The 18,803-nt window shown below is 46.5% G+C and overlaps 2 protein-coding genes across 6 annotated transcripts; one reads left to right on the forward strand and one right to left on the reverse strand.

Annotated features, from left to right (window-relative positions):
* Nucleotides 1-2,983: 2,983 nt before the first annotated feature.
* PTGES3L (prostaglandin E synthase 3 like) lies at nucleotides 2,984-8,201 on the reverse strand. Of its 5 annotated transcripts, XM_073889522.1 has the most exons (9): nucleotides 8,062-8,201; nucleotides 7,569-7,743; nucleotides 7,091-7,204; nucleotides 6,918-6,984; nucleotides 6,714-6,812; nucleotides 4,975-5,064; nucleotides 4,108-4,161; nucleotides 3,572-3,599; nucleotides 2,984-3,185 (listed from the first exon to the last, which is right to left on the reverse strand). In XM_073889522.1, exons 2-9 carry the CDS (start codon nucleotides 7,574-7,576, stop codon nucleotides 3,178-3,180), a joined length of 468 nt encoding a protein of 155 aa, XP_073745623.1. In that variant the 5' UTR covers nucleotides 7,577-7,743; nucleotides 8,062-8,201; the 3' UTR covers nucleotides 2,984-3,177. The 5 variants fall into 5 exon arrangements, with proteins under 5 accessions (XP_073745623.1, XP_025717530.2, XP_073745626.1 ...); XM_025861745.2 differs by lacking the exon at nucleotides 3,572-3,599; XM_073889525.1 differs by lacking the exon at nucleotides 3,572-3,599 and having other exon boundaries at nucleotides 7,091-7,226.
* On the forward strand, nucleotides 8,075-16,383 carry RUNDC1 (RUN domain containing 1). Its single transcript, XM_025861741.2, has 5 exons — nucleotides 8,075-8,607; nucleotides 11,134-11,292; nucleotides 12,268-12,466; nucleotides 13,602-13,721; nucleotides 14,111-16,383. The coding sequence occupies exons 1-5, from the start codon at nucleotides 8,110-8,112 to the stop codon at nucleotides 14,974-14,976; spliced, it is 1,842 nt and encodes a 613-aa protein (XP_025717526.2). The 5' UTR covers nucleotides 8,075-8,109; the 3' UTR covers nucleotides 14,977-16,383.
* The last annotated feature ends 2,420 nt before the right edge of the window (nucleotides 16,384-18,803 follow it).

Genomic DNA, 18,803 nt, shown 5'->3' on the forward strand with positions numbered 1-18,803 from the left:
TCCTGCTCTCTTAAATCAACTAATAATGAAGTTTGAAGACTCCAGGTGTTTCAAAATTTAGGACTTTTCAAATTTTAGGCAGTAATGCAGAGCATACCCCATCCGTTATGTAACACGTTCCGTTTGGAACTCTGGAGCAACATCATGTCATCAAACACATTATTTATGCTGACAAATAAATGCACTGCATGGAATAAACAAATACTATAAGTAGCTCCACATCATTCTGCGTCAGGTTTTGCTGCCAAATGAGTTTTGCTGTCAGTTTTTTGGTTTTTTTTTTTTTAAGTGGGTTTTCAGAACTTTCTGTTTTTCAGAATTGTGGGTAAGAGGAGGGACACACGCTATACAAGTTCAAGTCCCAACTCTGCCACTTATTGTGACCTGTTCAATCACCTATGAAGAAAAGACCTAATTATAAGGTTGATTTGAGGTTCAAAAAATTTTAATGAGATAATATATAGACTTAGTAAATTGTAAAGCATGATACAAATACAACTTTGTATTATCAGTTTTTTTAATGTCAACAGCAAAATGGGCAAAAGATATACAGAGCACTTTAAAAGAAATACCAATCACTAATAAAAATAAACAATGAACATCTTATAATTAACATAAGTAAATTAAATCAGGTACAATTTTTTATCTTCACAAAATCTAAAAGGTTTTGGAGAATGGGGCACTCTACTGGTGGGAGCAGGAAGCTGTTCAAGTTCATCTAAGAGCAACATAGCAAGAGCTATCAAAATGTTTAAATGTATCTACTCTTTGACCTGACATTTCCACTTCTAGAAATCTTACAGTTATTCTTTCCGGATATGTAAAAATATACATCTTTAAATTTCATTACAGCATTGTTTGAAAATTGAAAAAGACCAACAACAACCTAAACGTCCCTCAATAAGGAATCAGTTAAATTATGGAAAATATATTCAATTGAATACCATGTAGGCATGAAAGAGATTTGCATATACTAATTTGGAAAGAGTCCCAATATATATTAAGTAAAATAAAAAGCAGGGCTCAAGATGTACATAGTATGATTCTAATTGTGTACACACACTGCATTGGTTTATATGTCTATTAAATTTTAATATATATTATACTATATATAATATACAAAACTGTTTGTTTCATATGTATTATAGTATTAATGGAACTTACAACGTATACAGTGTATATACATATATACACATAGAAATTTATCAGAGAGGGGTGCCTGGGTGTCTCAGGCATCTGCCTTTGGTTAAGGTCATGATCTCGGGGTCCTGGGATTAAATCCCACATCAGGCTCTCTGCTCAGGAGCCTGCTTCTCCCTCTCCCTCTCCCTCTGCCCCTGCCCCTGCTTTGCTCTCTTTCTCTCTTAAATAAAATCTTTTTTAAAAATTAAAAACTGTTGGGCGCCTGGGTGGCTCAGTTGGTTGGGTAACTGCCTTCGGCTCAGGTCATGATCCTGGAGTCCGGGATGGGGTCCCGCATCAGGCTCCCTGCTCAGCAGTGAGTCTGCTTCTCCCTCAGACCCTCCCCCCTCTCATGCTCTCTCTCTCTCAAATAAATAAAATCTTTAAAAAAAATTAAAATTAAAATTAAAAACTGTTAACAGTGGTTACCCCAGGGCACTTGGGTGGCTCAGTTGGTTAAGTGTCTGCCTTGGGCTCCAGTCATGATCCCAGGGTCCTGGGATCGAGCCCCACGTTGGGCTTTCTGCTCAGCTGGGAGTCTGCTTGTCCCTCTCCCTCTGCCCTGCTTATGCTCTCTGTCTCTCTAAAAAATAAATAAAATTTAAAAAACAAAAACAAAAAAAGTGGTTACCCCTATTGAGGGAGTACAAATTCTACTTTAAATTTTATACCCTTCAGGGCACCTGGATTGCTCAGTCGGTTGGCCTTCCACTTGGGGTCCTGGGATTGAGCCCATGTTGGGCTCCCTGCTCAGCAGGGAGTCTGCCTCTTCCTCTCCCTCTCCTCCCCCACCCCTTCGTGCGAGCTTGCTGGCTCTCTCTCAAATAAATAAATAAAATCTTTTAAAAAATCTTTAACAAGAGGCTCCTGGTTAGCTCAGTTGTTAAGCATCTGCCTTCAGCTCGGGTCATGATCTCAGGGTCCTGGGATCGAGCCCCGCGTCAGGCTCCCGGCTCTGCAGGAAGCCTGCTTCTCCCTCTCCCACTCCCCCTGCTTGTGTTCCCTCTCTCGCTGTCTCTGTCTGTCAATAAATAAAAAATCTTTTAAAAAAATCTTTAACAAATACCCTTCTATACTATTTTATTAACTACGTCTATATATTACCAATATAAACTTTAAAGTTCAATATTTTAAAGAAATCTCAGTACTTTACCATGAGTTCAAGGGCAAAGTCTGGGTATGGCATTTGTTTAAGTACATATTAGGCATTCAAAAATTGTTTATGGGGGTGCCTGGGTGGCTCAGTCAGTTAAGCGTCTGCCTTCTGCTCAGGTCACGATCCGAGGGTCCTGGGATCGAGTCCCACATCAGGCTCCCTGCTCAGCGGGGAGCCTGCTTCTCCCTCTTCTTCTGCTTTCTTCTCCCTCTGCTTGTGCTCTGACAAATAAATAAAATCTTTAAAAAAAAATGTTTACGGATGAATGGGGTAGCTGATGAACAGAAGAGTAAACAGAAGAGTAAACAGTAAACAGCTAATATAACAATTAGCTTTGAAAGTATAAAGAAATTTTTGGGAGTATGCAGAAAGCTGAGGCAGGTTTCTGGCTAGTTCTAGGGGTCAGTAGATATATGGTTCTAGGGGCGGCAATATAGCAAAAGGCTGGGTATGGTCTGAGAAATAGGAGCTGGGCACGGGAAAATCCCCCAGTTTGGTTACAAGCCTGCTCCCAACATCTTTCTGCTTCCAATCTCAACAGTGAGGACCAGGATCTATGACACCCACCCCTCCCCTTGAGAGGAACAATAGAGTAGAAGAGGGTTGCCTCCAGGTGGAAGAAATGCAAGAAGGAAAGAGACAGAGAACAGTTCTTACAGATTTATTATAACCTATCTGCTGCTTCTTTGGCTTTTGCTCCACCACATATATACACATGCTCGAATACTCAAGAGAGCCCTGATGACTGGCCCAAACACAAAGATTACAGGCAATTGGTAGAAAGTCAGGAGCCCCACCAGTCTACTCCTCTCCTATCCTGCCATCTGATGCAGCCATACTCAGGTGCCTAGGAAGAAGAAATAAAACATGAAGAGGACCCTTAAAAAGAGCTTCAAAAAAAGGGGTGCCCGGGTGGCTTAGTCAGTGAAGCGGCCGACTCTTGATTTCTGCTCAGGTCATGATCTCAGGGTCCTGGTATCGAGCCCCATCTTGGGCTCCATGCTCAGCGGGGAGTCTGCTGGAGATTCTCTCTCCCCCTGCCCCTCCTCCTGCTCGCGTGCATGCTCTCTCTCAAATAAATTTAAGAAAAGAGAGAGAGAGAGCCTCTAGGTTCAGAGATCCCAGAGACCCCGGGATCTCGGGGAGCTGGCAAAGACCCCGGCCCCAGCTTTTCAGAGCAACTGGAAGACGCCCCAGCTTCCTCCCCAGCTCTGCTGTACAGAAGTTAATTACTTGTTGCTTCAGTGCTGTCGGAATCATCCTAGGGAAGGAAAAAAAAAAAAACAAAAGCACCTGTAGCATCTGCAAAGCGTGGACATTTGTGTTCACAAACTCTTCTCACTCCTTCCTGCTCTCCAAGTTTTCTTTTGTGATTTTCTAAATCACACAACTTCCCGGCAGGCTAACACAGAACTATTAATACTTTGGGAAATAAAATCAACCCCTGGTGCTCAATAAACAACACTGTGTCAAGCATCATTTGGTTTCAGAATTTCAACTCATGCCACTGCTCCGGACAGTGTAAAGACAGACAAGGGGGCCAGGTCGACTCTAAGATAGAGAAGTAAAGGGGAGATGGGAGGGAGGAAGATCTTGCTGGAGTTTTCTACAGCTTGGAGAAGAACATTCGACCTCCTGTGTCGAATTCAAATTTGGCTGACAGGCACTGAGAACTACTGTGTGCTAGAGATCGTGACAAGAGCTTTCTGGTATCTTATTTTTTTAGGGCTAAAAGGAAACCGAAGGGTTGAAGGGTAGGCTTTACTTACATCCAGGTCATCCATGCCAGGGGGAGGTCTCTTGGTGCTGACCTTCTTCAAAAGCTAGTGGAAAGAGGAAAGTAATTACAAGAGAAAAGAAAGGCAAGGGGAGAGCAACCTGTATATTGATGGGCCACAGGAGAATGGTCCCAGCCAGACAATTGCCCCATCTTTACAGACCCTAACACATCACTGGAATGAATTGGAGAAAAGTAAATCAATCCCCTTTTCATTTATTTTTACTTTTATTTCTTTTAAGATTTTATTTTTAAGTAACACCTGATGTGAGGCTCAAACTCACAGCCCTGAGATCAAACGTTGACGCACATTCCACCGACTGAGCCAGCCAGGCACCCCGAGCCCCTTTTTAAAAGGAAATAGACACACACAGAGCATCTTCCTTACTAATCTAGGTTAGGGTCTGTCAGTGTTTTTGCAACTTGAATAAATAGTAGCTGAAATTCTAAAACCAAATAATGTATGGCAGGGTGCAACTTAATTGGAACTAGTAATTTATGATGTGAATTTTTATACTGCCTGGTTTGAGCTTTCTGTGAAGTTGTGTGGCTCAGGAAACACACACACACACACACACACACACACAGAAAATAGAAAAAAGAACAAGAGTTACAGAAGAGTTGGGAAAGGGTTTGCCAAACTTTCTCAAAATTCTGTAACTAGTGAGTGAAGGCATGTATACGGTTCCACTAGTATACATTTCTCTCATCCTACTAAATAAACATTGCACAGAACATCTAAAGAATATGAGCACCACTGAGGGGTGTCCATATGTGTCCAGCCCTGATGACAGTCCTCCAGAGAAATGTGTGCAGGGAGACACAGAGAATGAGCAGGAGGGGCAGAAAATGGCATTACCTCTGCGTAATGTTCCACCTGAGCCAGCTCCACCTCTTCATCCCCTTCCCAGTCCCTCCAGTTATCAAAGTCCACAGACAACCACACTGGCTGCAAGAGGAAAGCACAGAGCGTCACGGGGCAGGAAGCGCAGAAGTGCGCGGAAGAGCATGGCCGCATGCACAGGGGCATGCATGGGGAAAAGAAGGTCAATGGGGGTGCAGTCTTCCCAAAAGCACCTCTTTGACTAATTCCTCTCTAGATTGCCATTATCATCAACCACAAATTTGCCAGGAACCTACTAAGTGCCAAGCACAATGCCAGGCATTTTGGTAGATAGAAAAGCATAGAAATTCCGCCCTCCAGAAGCTGACTGACTAGAGAGGTAATACCTCTGGAAAGATAACTGTGTCATAAAGTATCGTGGGAGTCACCACGATAGACAAGCTGCATTCCCTGGAGTCAGGAGAAAACCCTTGGAATCCTGTTCCAAGTTCCTACGCTTAGATAGGAAGTTATTCACTCATTAATTTAATGGCTACTTATTGAAGACAGACTCTGAGCTTGGCATTGGGATTATGAAAATGTTTGATATATAGTCCCAGCTATCACGAAGCAAGTGGGGAAGGGAAATCTAAATAAATCGTTAAAATACAGTGTGAAAGGTATGGTGACGGCTTACACAGGGGATATTATGGAAACCCAGAAAGAAACTATAGGAACTCAGGCTTTTTAGAGTAGCAGAGACTGAAAAGATGAGCAAAGGTTAGGTGGGCACAGGTAGCAATGATGGAGGCTTTCCAGGAAGAAGGCACAGCTTGAGCAAAGGTAAATTCATGAGAAATAGCCTGGTGTGTGCCAAAGAGCTACAGGCCATTTGCTGTGGCTGGAATGTGAAGTTTAAGGCCGAAACTAATGGGATATAATGCTACAGAAGGGAAAAGTAGCCAGGTCATGAGTTTATATGTCATGCTATGGTGCTTGGATTTCAACCCAAAGGGCGGGAAGTGACAAGCTCAAATACCTGAAAGAGTTAGGGAACTAATTTCATTTAATTATGATTAAAGTGTGCTGGTACACATGCTCCATTTAAAGCTCCATCTCTAGGTGTTCAGGAATTTCTTTCTTTTTTTTTAAGTAATCTCTGCATATGGGGCTTGAACTCACAGCCCTGAGATCAAGAGTCCCATGTTCTACCGACTGAGCCAGCCAGGTGCCCCTGGCATTTGAGAATTTAGACCAGTGTGATCAGAGTCTCCATTTTCTAAGAAAAACTGATGATCTGGAGTTTTATGTGAACTCTCCATATTTTTATAGGTCAGCAACTAATGAAAACTAAATGTCAATAACCAATCAAAATAATTTGTAAATACTGTAAAGACTACAAAAACAAATTCAAGAGCCAGATCAGCCAGGAGATAGCCAATTTTCAACTTTTAGCAAGGAAGAAGCCACTGGAGGGTCTTAGGTGGAAGAGTAACAGGGTCAAATGGGTGTTTTAGACAGACCATGCTGGGAGCAATGCAAAGGATGGACTGAGGGTAGGTCTAAAAATATGTAATAAACGTCACCCAGTGATGGATGAGGGCTGAATTGGGAAAAGATGAAATAATAGATTCAAGAATATTTAGGAAGTCAAATGGGACTTTGTGAATGATTGAATGTTGGTGAGAAAGGAGCCAAGGGTGAATCCCTGACTTATGTCCCCAGGTGCAGACATAGCACAGGAGAGACAGCAGACCATTCCCCCACACACCTACCTTGATATCCTCTTTAGTGAGTCGGGGCCAGGCTACCTTCTCCTTCCATTTCCTCACAAAGCAAGTAATGGAGCGAGCAGAGCGCTTATCCTGGGAGTCCTGCCGGATAGAGAGCCTCATTCTTAGGATGTGAGGTTTAGAATGAATCTCCAATTTTCCAGGCAGCCTTCCCATCCAGACCTGACTGTCCCACCCCACAGTTACCTTGGAGTTCACCTTAGCATAGAATTCTATCTCATTGTACAACTCCACTCCATCCGCATTCTTGCAGCTGAGGAGACAACGGAGCTGAGGAAATGCGGGAGGCTGAGCATGGGGGCATTAGGAGAAGGGAAAGGTTCCTGGAAACCAGGACCTTCAGAGAGGAGGGCTGTTACCTGAACACAATACGGTGGTCTTCGATGAGCACATGGACATCAGTGCTGTCCTCAACACAAAACTCCATGAACACGTACTTGGGCCTGTCGTACCATAGCGTCCGGGCATGCTGCCTGCAGAGGAGTAGCGGTGGGGCTTCATAGGGGTGGGAGAGGGAAGACTGAGGGCATTTGGGAAAGGTGGAAGGAAGGGAAAATTTAGGGACGTTTTATGCTACGGCTCTGTCAAAGTGGAGCTAAATGAGACAGAAGGGGGTGAAAGAGGAGTGATGGCAGCGGGGGTGTGTGGTGAGGTGAGGGTGAACCTGGGGAGAATCCAGAGTGCGAGAGTTGAGAAGGAGGGGGTTATGGAGAACATTCCTCACCACCCCAAATTTACAGAGACCTGGACTCTGGAGTTTCCATGGGAACTCGCAGGAGCGCCCAGAAAACGTGGAACAAGGAATCTCCAAGGAAAAGGGCGGCCGGAAACACTCACCTTGCCATGGCGGCTCCCCGCTACCCGGTGGCACTTGGACTCCGAGCCGGGGACTGCTATCTTTAGCTCCTGGGAACGCCCCCAGCAGCTGCCTCTCCTTATATGGTTGGGGAAAGCTTTAGAGGAAGGGGGAACGTGGCCCCCACCGCCAAGGGATCTGCACTCCGGAGAGACTCTGAAAGAGCATAATCCCGACAGCCCTTCACATCTCCGGGTCTCCAGAAATGTACAGATTAGGAATAGACGACCCACCCGCGGGGAACCAGGACAAGGTCCACACTAGATGCACAACGAATGACTTGTCCCTGACTTCATTCATCCGTTTCTCCAACGCTTCGTGCATTCAGCGCCTGATTCACAGTAGGCGCTCAATAAAAAATTATTGGCCCGAATTAAACCCCCTGGGAAGGCCCGCCCCGCGTGACTGTGAACTGTTTGTCGTATAAGCCCCGCCCACCCGCTCCTTCGGGTTTCCCGAACAGCGCGCCGTTGCCATGGCAGTGAGGGGGCGCGGCTGACGTGCGGCGGCGTTTCCGGGAAGATGGCGGCTGTCGAAGAGGCTGCGGAGCCGGTAACGGCGGTGGCAGCTGTTGGTCCAAAGGCGAAGGACGAAGAGGAGGAGGAAGAGGAGTCGCTGCCACCGTGCGAGGCGGTGCGCTGGGCCCCGGTGGGGGCAGTGGCGGAGGCCGGGTCTGGGACGGCCGCGTTCTCGGAAGAGGCGGCGGCCGAGGAGCCCGGCGCGGCCCCGGGCTCCCCTCCGGACTCGCCTGGCCGGACGCTGAGGCGGCTGCGGGCCGAGCGGCGGCGGCTGGACTCGGCGCTGCTCGCGCTGTCCTCGCACTTCGCGCAAGTGCAGTTCCGCCTGCGCCAGGTGGTGCGCGGAGCGCCCGCGGAGCAGCAGCGCCTCCTGCGCGAGCTCGAGGACTTCGCGTTCCGCGGTTGCCCGCACGTCCTGGGTTACGGGGGGCCCGAGGACCCCGCCAGCGACGATGGCGATGGGCTGCCAGGGGACCGACCACGATTGCGGGGCGAGAACCAGGTGAGCAGCTGGGGCCGGGTCCCGAAGGACATGGGAATAGGGGGTTGGGTGGGTGGCGATGCTGACCGGGACGGAGGTAGCAGTGGTAAGAAGCCGGCCGATGTGGGTGAGTACTACGCGCGTCCGAGACGAGGAGGTGAGACAGGTGTGCCAGTCCTGCTGAAGGGCAGGAGGACAGAGAGGCCTGGGAACCTGATGGTGAGGGGTGTCTAAAGTGTGGAAAGAGATGCAGGTGTGGTGACGTGCGGGACAGAAGAGTGGTGAGCAGAGAGTGTTCTGAGGGGAACAGCAACCAACCAAAGCAGTGCTGCTCCCGCTCACCTTGCCATTGTCTCATAATGTACCTAAGACCCGAGGACATTTGCTGACAAGTCCCCCGACCTGGCCTTGAGAACATTGGCTGATGAAGCGTAAGTGATTTGGAATCCATGGAAACTTAGATTTACTGCCTGTATCTGCCTTCCTGGAATCTAGGAAACGTCTTTAATATTTAGACTTTCGTGTGAGTGGGAGCTTTGGTGAACGGCAGGATCACTTAGTAATTGAAAGAAATACAACTCCTGATTAATGCATTTCCTAAAGCTGATATTTTAAACCTCCTTGCCTATCCTGCCCAATAACTAGATATTATAAATGAAGCCCCTTTACTGTGACAAGATGCATTCAGTTAGCCTCCAGTGAGTAATGAGAGTCTGTATGCCATGCCAAGAGAACATTTCCTTGCAGTCTTTGACTCTCTGGAAGTGCACAGTTGCAGATAGCTTGTTGGAGGTGTTGAAGAGACTTGCTGTCTCCTCCACCTTTTCATTCTTCAAGTTACAACCCATTTATGCCTTTCTTCCCACTTAAATTGGTTTTAACCAAGAAGACTTATCAGTAGCAGATATTGACTTGCTCATTTTAATCCGGAATGTTTCCAGTGCAGTCCTGTGTTTACTGTTCCACCCTTCTCTCCACATACAGTCTTCCCCCATTCTTTCTCCTTGCGCTGGCTAGACAGCTTCTTCTAGTCAGAGTTCATTATTTGGAATGTGTTGTTTTGTACCTGTTTTAGTTCAGTAGCCTACAGCAAATGTGTTTTGAGAGCTTACCCTGTGCCAGACATGGTGCTAGGCATTGGGGGTACAAAGTCAAAGCGTTTGCCCTAAAGGAGTTCATTGGCTGAGGGACAGAATCCTCAACAAAGAATTGCAATGTGGCATGAGCTAGAGAAGTGTGTACACAATACAGATCGAGAAACGGTTAGCTTTGCCTAGGGAGATCTAGGAAACCTGAAGGATAGTTAGGCCCTCCCACAGTAGGTTTCTAAGAAACCGCAACACTCAGGTTTGGAGAGGACGTATCCTGAGAAAAGGCTTGCTTTCATGTTGAGTAAGGCTAAAGCAAGAGGATTGCTTTTTAAATAGCTTGAACAAAAAGTTAATTTGTTGTTTTTCATTTATTCTCTCTCATATCTTCTGGAGGGCTTGGTAAGTACCACTTGAAAGTTAAAGTTAATATTCTATAGATTGCTGGTTTAAAATGCAGCCTTACACCTGCACATGACGTGCTAGTTTTGCTTTTTGTTTCTGGCACTCAAGAAAGTTAAGGAAGAACTAGTATTTGAGAATACATTGGCAAGACTTTACCACCGTGAAGGGTTTTTAATCATTTAAATGCAGAAACTACCTGATGGCCAACAGTGGAGAAAGGAGTCACTGGTGGGGGAAACTTACCAGAGGTTTTGTTTTTTGTTTTTTGTTTTTTTTTTAAGATTTTATTTGACAGAGAGAGACACAGCGAGAGAGGGAACACAAGCAGGGGGAGTGGGAGAGGGAGAAGCAGGCTTCCCGCCGAGCAGGGAGCCTGACGCAGGGCTCGATCCCTGAGCCGAAGGCAGACGCTTAACGACTGAGCCACCCAGGCAACCCCCCCCCTTTTTTTTTTAAACATGGTGACCTTCCCACTCCTATTACTTGGCTTTTGGGTTTTTTGGTTTGTTTGGTTTTTTTTCACTGCCCCAGGCATCTGCTTTAATTCTTTTGATTTTGCAGAAGTCTGTAATACATTTGGAGGGGTTTTGAACCTTAAGAAAACTGGTTATGAGTTATAAATCCTTTCTCTACACCCTTATCTCTAGATTCTCTTGCAAAATTTGGCTGCAGAAAGTATTCAGGAGTTGATCTGTGGTAATTGGCTGTGGAGGATGGCATGTTTAGTTCCTGGGAGGCTGTCTTGGCTAAGATAAGTTGTCTCAATCCTAACTAGACCTTTGTGGGGGGGGGAAGCGATCTTAACAAAAGGCTCCATTGTATTCATATTCTATTTCCAATAAGGGACAAATACCTTCTTAAAGAAAACACATTTAATAGCCCTGGATGAAATCTTTATTCTCATTTTTGAACCTAGCTTATGAATTCTGTATTTCATTGGGATTATTTGGAAACATTTTATGTTTCACTAGTCATTATTAGCTTGAGAGGCTTCCTATTGTGCCCTGATTTTTCCTTTTCCTGTGAAACAGACCTAAGTATTTTCTTGTCTTAGAGTGAACAAGAAAAACGGGAACGTCTGGAAGCCCAAAGGGAGAAGCAGAAGGAACTTATACTACAGCTCAAAACCCAGCTAGATGACCTGGAAACGTTTGCTTATCAAGAGGGTAATTACGACTCCCTGCCGCAGTCCGTGGTCTTGGAAAGACAGCGGGTGAGCAGAGACTAGAGGCTCCTCCACCTCTACCTAAGGTTACCTTGTTCCTGCTGGCGTTCACAGAACGTTCTTTCTCCACGTGTTCGCCCTTGGCCTTACTGAGAATCCCTTTGCTGGCCCATATCAAAGAGAAACGGACACGTCTTTATTCACACATGGAAACGCAAGTTCCAGAGCCTTTGAGCTCTTTCTTTCCGTGGTTATTAGTAATAATAACATATTATAATAATAGTAATTTTTCATTTGATCGTTAAAACGGTTCTGTTTAGACACATCCTACAATGTAAATCGGCTTTTTTCCCCACCACCAGTTGATAAATATTCCAGGAATCCAGACTGGCTTTAACGCCATATTTATTTAAGCAACACCTGGGTAGACAGGTAACCTGCTGGCAAAATACAGCTACAGTCTCCCCTACGAACATGTCCGTCTCTCACTGTGATGTAGCTGTTTCTCTGACTGAGCTGGAGTGACATTATCTGGATTGCAAACTGTTCCAGATATTGTCACTAGGGTATTTTGACTGTAACACACTTTGATGTGGAGCAGAGGTTTTTGTTTAGTTGCCTAGAGTGAGGCAAGAGTGAGAAAGAGGACTGAGCACCAAGGGAAGTCAGCGTTTGTTCTCGTGGAGGCGTTGGGGGAAGCTAACTAAGGGGCTTTTTGGATCATCAGCCACTTTGGATTATTCGTACTGTTGTTCTCCTGAAAGTTGCCTGGCCTCGTAGAAAATTTGCAGTTGAGAGGAGCCATTTCTGTCCGAGAGGAACCAAGGGCCCTTGTTACTATGGGAGAAAGTAGCTCTGTACTCTCACCTTGATCGGCAGGTGCATCGTTTTCTCTCACAAATTTGGGAGGTCGGTCTGTCTTTGATTTTCATTTAAAGGTACATACTAGCAGATATTCTCCTTCTTCCTAACCTTCTCCCTGAAAATTCCAAAGGGTGTGCTCATTGCTTGTGGTCTTGATAGGTGATCATAGATGAATTAATAAAGAAACTGGACATGAATCTGAATGAGGACATCAGTTCACTGTCCACCGAGGAGCTCCGGCAGCGTGTGGATGCAGCTGTGGCTCAGATTGTCAACCCAGCCCGAGTGAAAGAACAGTTGGTTGAACAGTTGAAAACTCAGATCCGAGACCTCGAGATGTTCATCAACTTCATCCAAGGTCAGAGGAGGGGATGGGAAGAGAAGTATGAACAGATGTCATAATAATTATATGTAGGGGCGCCTGGGTGGCTCAGTCAGTTAAGAGTCTGCCTTCGGCTCAGGTCATGAGCTCAGTCCTGGGATCGAGCCCCGCATCGGGCTCCCTGCTCAGCGGGGAGTCTGCTTCTCCCTCTCCCACTGTGCACGTGCAGTGTGTGCTCTCTCTCTCTCAAATAAATAAATAAAACCTTTAAAAAATAATAATTATATGTAATCCGAGTACTGGTACCTAAAGGTACCAGTTCTTGATATACTATGTAGGAAGTTTGATCACTCAGTAAGGGAGCCAGCATGGTAGAATGGAAAGAACAGGGATTTTATTTTATTTTTTTAAAGATTTTATTTTTAGGGGCACTTGGGTGGCTCAGTTGGTTAAGCGCCTGCCTTGGGCTCAGGTCATGATCCCAGGGTCCTGGGATCGAGCCCTGCATTGGGCTCCCTGTTCAGCGGGAAGCCTGCTTCTCCCTCTCCCACTCCCCCTGCTTGTGTTCCTGCTCTCATTATCTCTCTGTCAAATAAATAAATAAAATCTTAAAAAAAAAAAAAAGATTTTATTTTTAAGTAATCTCTACACCCAATGTAGGGTTCGAACTCACAACTCCAAGATCAAGAGCCACATGCTCCACTGACTGAGCCAGCCAGGTGCCCCAAAAACATGGATTTTTTTTTTTTCAAGATTTTATTTATTTGACAGAGAGAGAACATAAGCAGGGGGAGTGGCAGGCAGAGAGAGGGAAAAGCAGGCCCCCTGTGGAGCAGGGGCTCAATCCCACGATCCCAGGATCACGACCCAAGCCGAAGGCAGACACTTCACTGACTGAGCCACCTAGGCACCCCAAAAACATGGGTTTTAGAGCCATGGGTTCAGATCCCAGTTCTGCCACTTCCTGGCCTTGGGTCCTTGGGCAGGTCCTAACTTCTTTAGCCTCACTGTCCTCACCCATGAAAGGATGATTCGTGCTTCCCTCATTGAGCAAATATGTATTGAGCCAGTCACTATTCCACACAAATAAGATGATATTTGTAAAAGTCTTATCATGTGGGAGGCACTAGGAAATATTCTTTTTCCTCCGCTTTGTAACTGCTGACTACAGATGAAGTGGGAAGCCCGTTGCAGGCAGACAGCGCGCACTGTGAGTGCAAGGCCAGTGGGAAGACAGGAAGTGGCTCCACGAGAATGGGCAGCAGCCGACCGCCTCCAGGAAACAGCAAGAGTAAGTACGGCTTCAAGAATAGGCCAGTCTAGACAGATAAGTAGATTAGTGGTTGCCTAGCGCTTACGGGGTTGGGGAGAATGGGAATGGGAGATGCCAACAGTACAAGGTTTCTTTTTGGGACGATGGGTGCACAACTCTGTAAATATACTAAAAGTCACTGATTTATACACCTAAATGGGTGATTTATATGGCATGTGATTTATATCTCAATATAGCTATTATTAACCCAAAACAGTTAAGTCCAGCAACCTCCTAGGTGGCTCTTGGCTTCATGTGGGACCCATACTGTAGCTCAGAAGCAAGACTAGATCTCAGCTAGTGACTAGTTGAATGTACCTCTGTGCCATTATGGCCCTCACTGATGAGCCATTGCATTTTCTAAACAGCAAAGGCAGAAGACGTGAAGAAGGTTCAGGAGACGGGGCTGCACCTCATGCGGCGTGCGCTGGCAGTGCTCCAGATCTTTGCTGCTAGCCAGTTTGGTTGCACCACGGGCCAGATCCCACAAACCCTGTGGCAGAGGGGCCAGGCTGACAGGGACTACTCCCCCTTACTGAAGAGGCTGGAGATCTCAGTAGACAGAGTGAAGCAGCTAGCCTTGAGGCACCAGCCACACAACCACATTATCACCTCTGCCAGCCTCCAGGACCTGTCTCTGGGAGGCAAGGACGAGCTGACCATGGCTGTGCGGAAGGAGCTGACCGTGGCCGTCAGGGACCTGCTGGCCCATGGACTCTACGCCTCCTCACCAGGCATGAGCCTGGTCATGGCCCCCATCGCTTGTTTGCTGCCAGCCTTCTCCTCCGCCCCCGAGACCATGCACCCATGGGAGCTCTTTGTAAAGTACTACCATGCTAAGAACGGCCGTGCTTATGTGGAATCCCCCGCCCGGAAACTCTCCCAGTCCTTTGCCCTGCCAGTTATGGGAGGCACCGTTGTGACCCCCAAGCAGAGCCTTCTGACAGCCATCCATGTGGTGCTGACGGAGCACGACCCCTTTAAACGCAGTGCAGATTCAGAGTTGAAAGCCTTGGTGTGCATGGCCCTGAACGAGCAGCGTCTTGTGTCCTGGGTGAACTTAATCTGCAAGTCGGGGTCACTCATCGAGCCCCACTACCAGCCCTGGAGCTACATGGCGCACACAGGCTTTGAGAGCGCCCTCAACCTGCTCAGTCGCCTCAGCAGCCTCAAGTTCAGCCTCCCTGTGGACCTGGCCGTGCGCCAGCTCAAGAACATCAAAGATGCCTTTTGATGAGAGTGCCAGGCCCTACACCACCACCTTCCTCAGTAGAGTAGGGGTAGATGGTTAGTCTTCTAGGGTAGAAACAAAGAGGAGGAGGAGGGGTTAAAGACGGTCTCCCTAGCCAAATGACTGCAAAGTCTGTTTTCCCCACCAAATTAGCATCTCAGAGATGCTGGAGACCCTCTCATTCCAAGGTTCTGCCCTGGCGTGTAACATGTGGGCACACATATTTGAGCCGATGTAAAAGAAATCAGCTCTGGCCCACAGTTAATGGACCACCTCATCGTGCCACATCTGCTTTCTCCAAAACCCAGATTGCTCTAACCATTCTCTTTATGGTGGTGAATGACATGAGTGGGTCGTTGGTCCTGGAAGACATTCAGCTTGAGGCTCCTGTCAGTCAAGCTGGGAGGCGTATTCCTTCACTTGGAGCAGGTTCGAGAGTCATTGGGCCAGAATTTGAATTCCCTTACAAATGCTGACACCCCTTTCTTCCTGACCCCAGGTCAGGGGAGGCTGTGTGTGTTCCACAGTTGCTTCTAAAACTAGGAATGGGGATATTGGAGAACGGCATTTCTGAGGGAGTTCACCACAAGTTGATTTCAATGTGAGCCCTCTTTTGTGGGTAAGAACTGAGATCTGTTCCTGACAAGGTGGCCCACTTCTCACGGCACAGATGGTGGTCTCTTGGATTTAGAGCTGGTGAGTTACGAGGAATGGCAACCACTGCCGGTACCATATCCTCTGGCAAATAACTTTTCCTGGGCACACCTCCCAGCAAGGCGCTGACACAGTCTTTTTGAAAGTACATACGCCAGAGGTGTACTCCTCAGGAGAACCCTTGCCACCCAAGTCAAGTGTGAATGCCTTAGTGATCAGCAGCAACTCCTCCCAAGGTTGGGATTCCACTTGTCCTGGAGGCTGGATGATGGAGGGGGTCTGATCACACAGTAGGGACTACAGAGGGGGTTGGAACTACAGTAGATCACCGCTGACAAAGAGGGACTGAGCATTTCCTTGTAAAACTGACTCTAGAGTGATCCTGTTTGGTCTTTAGTATTTTAGCCTTTTTAGTTCGTATTTATCATTCAGCTTGCATACTGCTCCAGGACTGACCAAAGATGGGCAAAGTGTATCTTACCACTTTCTGAAAAACCAGATGGGATCTGCATACCACTGATCCGGCATTGTTTCCTGTATTAAATTACCAGCTGCACTTGTGTCTGCACTATTGCGTAGTGCGCGTTAACTTAATTTTTTTCAGTGACATGTTATTTAAGATGTATTATTGATAATTCATTAGAATTAGTCCCCCTTCTATGTGAAACAGGATAAGTGTAAAATGTGGAAAATGATATATCTGTGGTTGCTAATAAAAATCATAGTATTTTATGTAGCTTCTCTACAAAGACCTTAGAGAGACTCGTGGCTTTGGTTTATAAGTCTGTCTGCGCATTATTAGCCCATCTGATCCAGATCAGTATTTCCTTGGGCAATGTCTGGCTCTTGGCCTTTCTGTCTCTTCTTGGCACCCCACCCTGGATCAGCTCAGCTTTGGTGGTGTTTTCTTTCCCCCAGACATTACCCTGCCATCTCACCCAGGCCTACGGCCCCATTCCCACAGTACAGCTCCCCATACGTGCCACTTTGGGAGCTGGCCCTTTTATTTTTAAAGATTGATTCATTTATGTATTAGCGCGCAGGGGTGAGGGGCAGTGGGAGAGGGAAAAAGAGTCTCCAGCAGACTCCACGCTGAGCACAGAGCCTGACGGGGGGCTCAGTCTCACAACCCTGAGATCACAACCCAAGCTGAAACCAAGAGTCGGACACCCAACCAAATGAACCACCCAGGTGCCCCTGGAGCTGGCACTTTTAAGTCCATTTGTCTAGATATCATTTAGGGTGGATGATAACTGCCATAACTATATGGCACAGCCCTGGATCACCCTAGTATTATCCTTTTCTAATCCTCACAAAGACTAATTTGTATCAAGGTTTTGTGCTAGCATCAATGGGAAGCATTTTTAAGTCATCCTAATTTTTTTAAAGATTATTTGAGAGAGAGCAAGTACTAGTGGGGGGGTGGGCAGAGGGAGAAGGAGAGAAGCAGACTCCCCGATGAGCGGGTAGCCCAACATGGGGCTCAATCCCAAGACCCTGAGATCATGACCCAAGCTGAAACCAAGAGTCGGACGCTTAACTGACTGAGCCACCCAGGCACCCCATAAGTCATTCTAATATAATTCTTACTATTTGTAAGGCAGGACAATATTCTCCCAATTCTATAGCTGAGTAAACTGAAGTTAAACATCTTGTCCAGGTTTATGTAATGAAGAGGTGAGATTTGAACTCAAGTTGCCTGAATCCAAATCCTATGGTCTTTATATTCTATCATGTTATCTCATTGTATCGTGCTGCTTCCAGATCTTTTGTTTCTCTCTCTCCTTTATCCACAACCTCGTTCCACCATCACTTTGCGAAAGAGAAGGTATTTCCCACATACCCACCAGAAATTTATGCTGCCAACAGACTAGGCCACAAGGACATGGGCAGACAGCTGCTGCTCTACCAAGTTCTTCATGAAACGTAAAGGCAATGTGTAGAGACAGCAAGCCTGCCAGCATCCCATAGTCAGATACCTGGTAGTCACTGATATCATCGGCATTATTACTTAAGACAGTAAGGCTTGGGGTGAGGCACACAGGACAAGGGAGGAGAGAAGGAAACAGTCAGCCTAGGTCTAAGAATATGCAAGAACAGAATGAAAAAGAGCCATAGATATGTATACATAAAAGTGCAGCCTCCATGGGGCACCTGGGTGGCTCAGTTGGTTAAGCAGCTGCCTTCGGCTCAGGTCATAATCCCAGGGTCCTGGGATCGAGACCCGCATCGGGCTCCCTGCTCGGTGGGGAGCCTGCTTCTCCCTCTCCCTCTGCCTGCCTCTCTGCCTACTTGTTCTTTCTCTGTATCTCTCTGCCAAATAAATAAATAAATAAATAAAATCTTAAAAAAAAAAAAATGCAGCCTCCATTGTTATAAAAGTATGACCTGCAAAGCATTCTTGAAGATTTCTAAGATGGGGGCACCTGGCTGGCTCAGTTGGTAGACCAAGCGATTCTTGGTCTCGGGGTTGTAAATTCAAGCCCCACATTGGGTGTAGAGATTATTTAAAATCTTAAAAAAGGGGCGCCTGGGTGGCTCAGTTGGTTAAGCGACTGCCTTCGGCTCGGGTCATGATCCTGGAGTCCCGGGATCGAGTCCCACATCGGGCTTCCTGCTCAGCGGGGAGTCTGCTTCTCCCTCTGACCCTCTTCCCTCTCATGCTCTCTGTCTCTCATTCTCTCTCTCTCAAATAAATAAATAAAAATCTTTAAAAAAAAATAAAATCTTAAAAAAAAAAGTTTCCTAATGTGTTCTGCATTCATTCATTCTTGAATGCCTGCCAATTGCCTGGGCCAGGCTGGATACTAAGGAAAGAGATCAACAAAACATACCCCTTTTCCTCAAGGAAGACACAGTCTTCCTATCCAAGGAGATACCAAACCAACTGGAGATTTGGGTAGCTTGTTAAAAATCGCTGGGTCCCATCTCAGAGATTTTTATTCAGTAGTTCTGGGGTGAGGCTTGAAAATTTGCAATCCTAACAAGTTCCCAGGTTATGCTGATGCAGCTGGTCTGGGGACCACACTTTGAGAACCACTGATCCAAACCGAATATGTTCTTTTTTTTTTTTTAATTTTATTTTTTTATTTGAGAGAGAGTGTGTGCACAACTTAGGGGGGTGGGGAGCAGAGGGAGAGGAAGAAAGAATCCCAGACTCCACGCTGATGCAGGGC

Source organism: Callorhinus ursinus, unplaced genomic scaffold (assembly GCF_003265705.2).
Source record: "Callorhinus ursinus isolate GAN/ISIS: 27379988/994484 unplaced genomic scaffold, GSC_fseal_2.0 scaffold108, whole genome shotgun sequence".
Lineage (NCBI taxonomy): Eukaryota > Metazoa > Chordata > Mammalia > Carnivora > Otariidae > Callorhinus > Callorhinus ursinus.

Excerpts from the sequence above, each read along its gene's own strand:
- RUNDC1 (XM_025861741.2), top strand. The coding sequence starts at position 8,110 with ATGGCGGCTGTCGAAGAGGCTGCGGAGCCGGTAACGGCGGTGGCAGCT. Across the intron at positions 8,608-11,133 it reads GATTGCGGGGCGAGAACCAG|AGTGAACAAGAAAAACGGGA; the intron begins GTGAGCAGCTGG and ends TTCTTGTCTTAG. Across the intron at positions 13,722-14,110 it reads GCCTCCAGGAAACAGCAAGA|CAAAGGCAGAAGACGTGAAG; the intron begins GTAAGTACGGCT and ends TTTTCTAAACAG.
- PTGES3L (XM_025861745.2), bottom strand. Across the intron at positions 6,985-7,090 it reads GACCACCGTATTGTGTTCAG|CTGCAAGAATGCGGATGGAG; the intron begins GTAACAGCCCTC and ends TTGTCTCCTCAG. Across the intron at positions 4,162-4,974 it reads AGGTGGAACATTACGCAGAG|CTTTTGAAGAAGGTCAGCAC; the intron begins GTAATGCCATTT and ends TCTTTCCACTAG.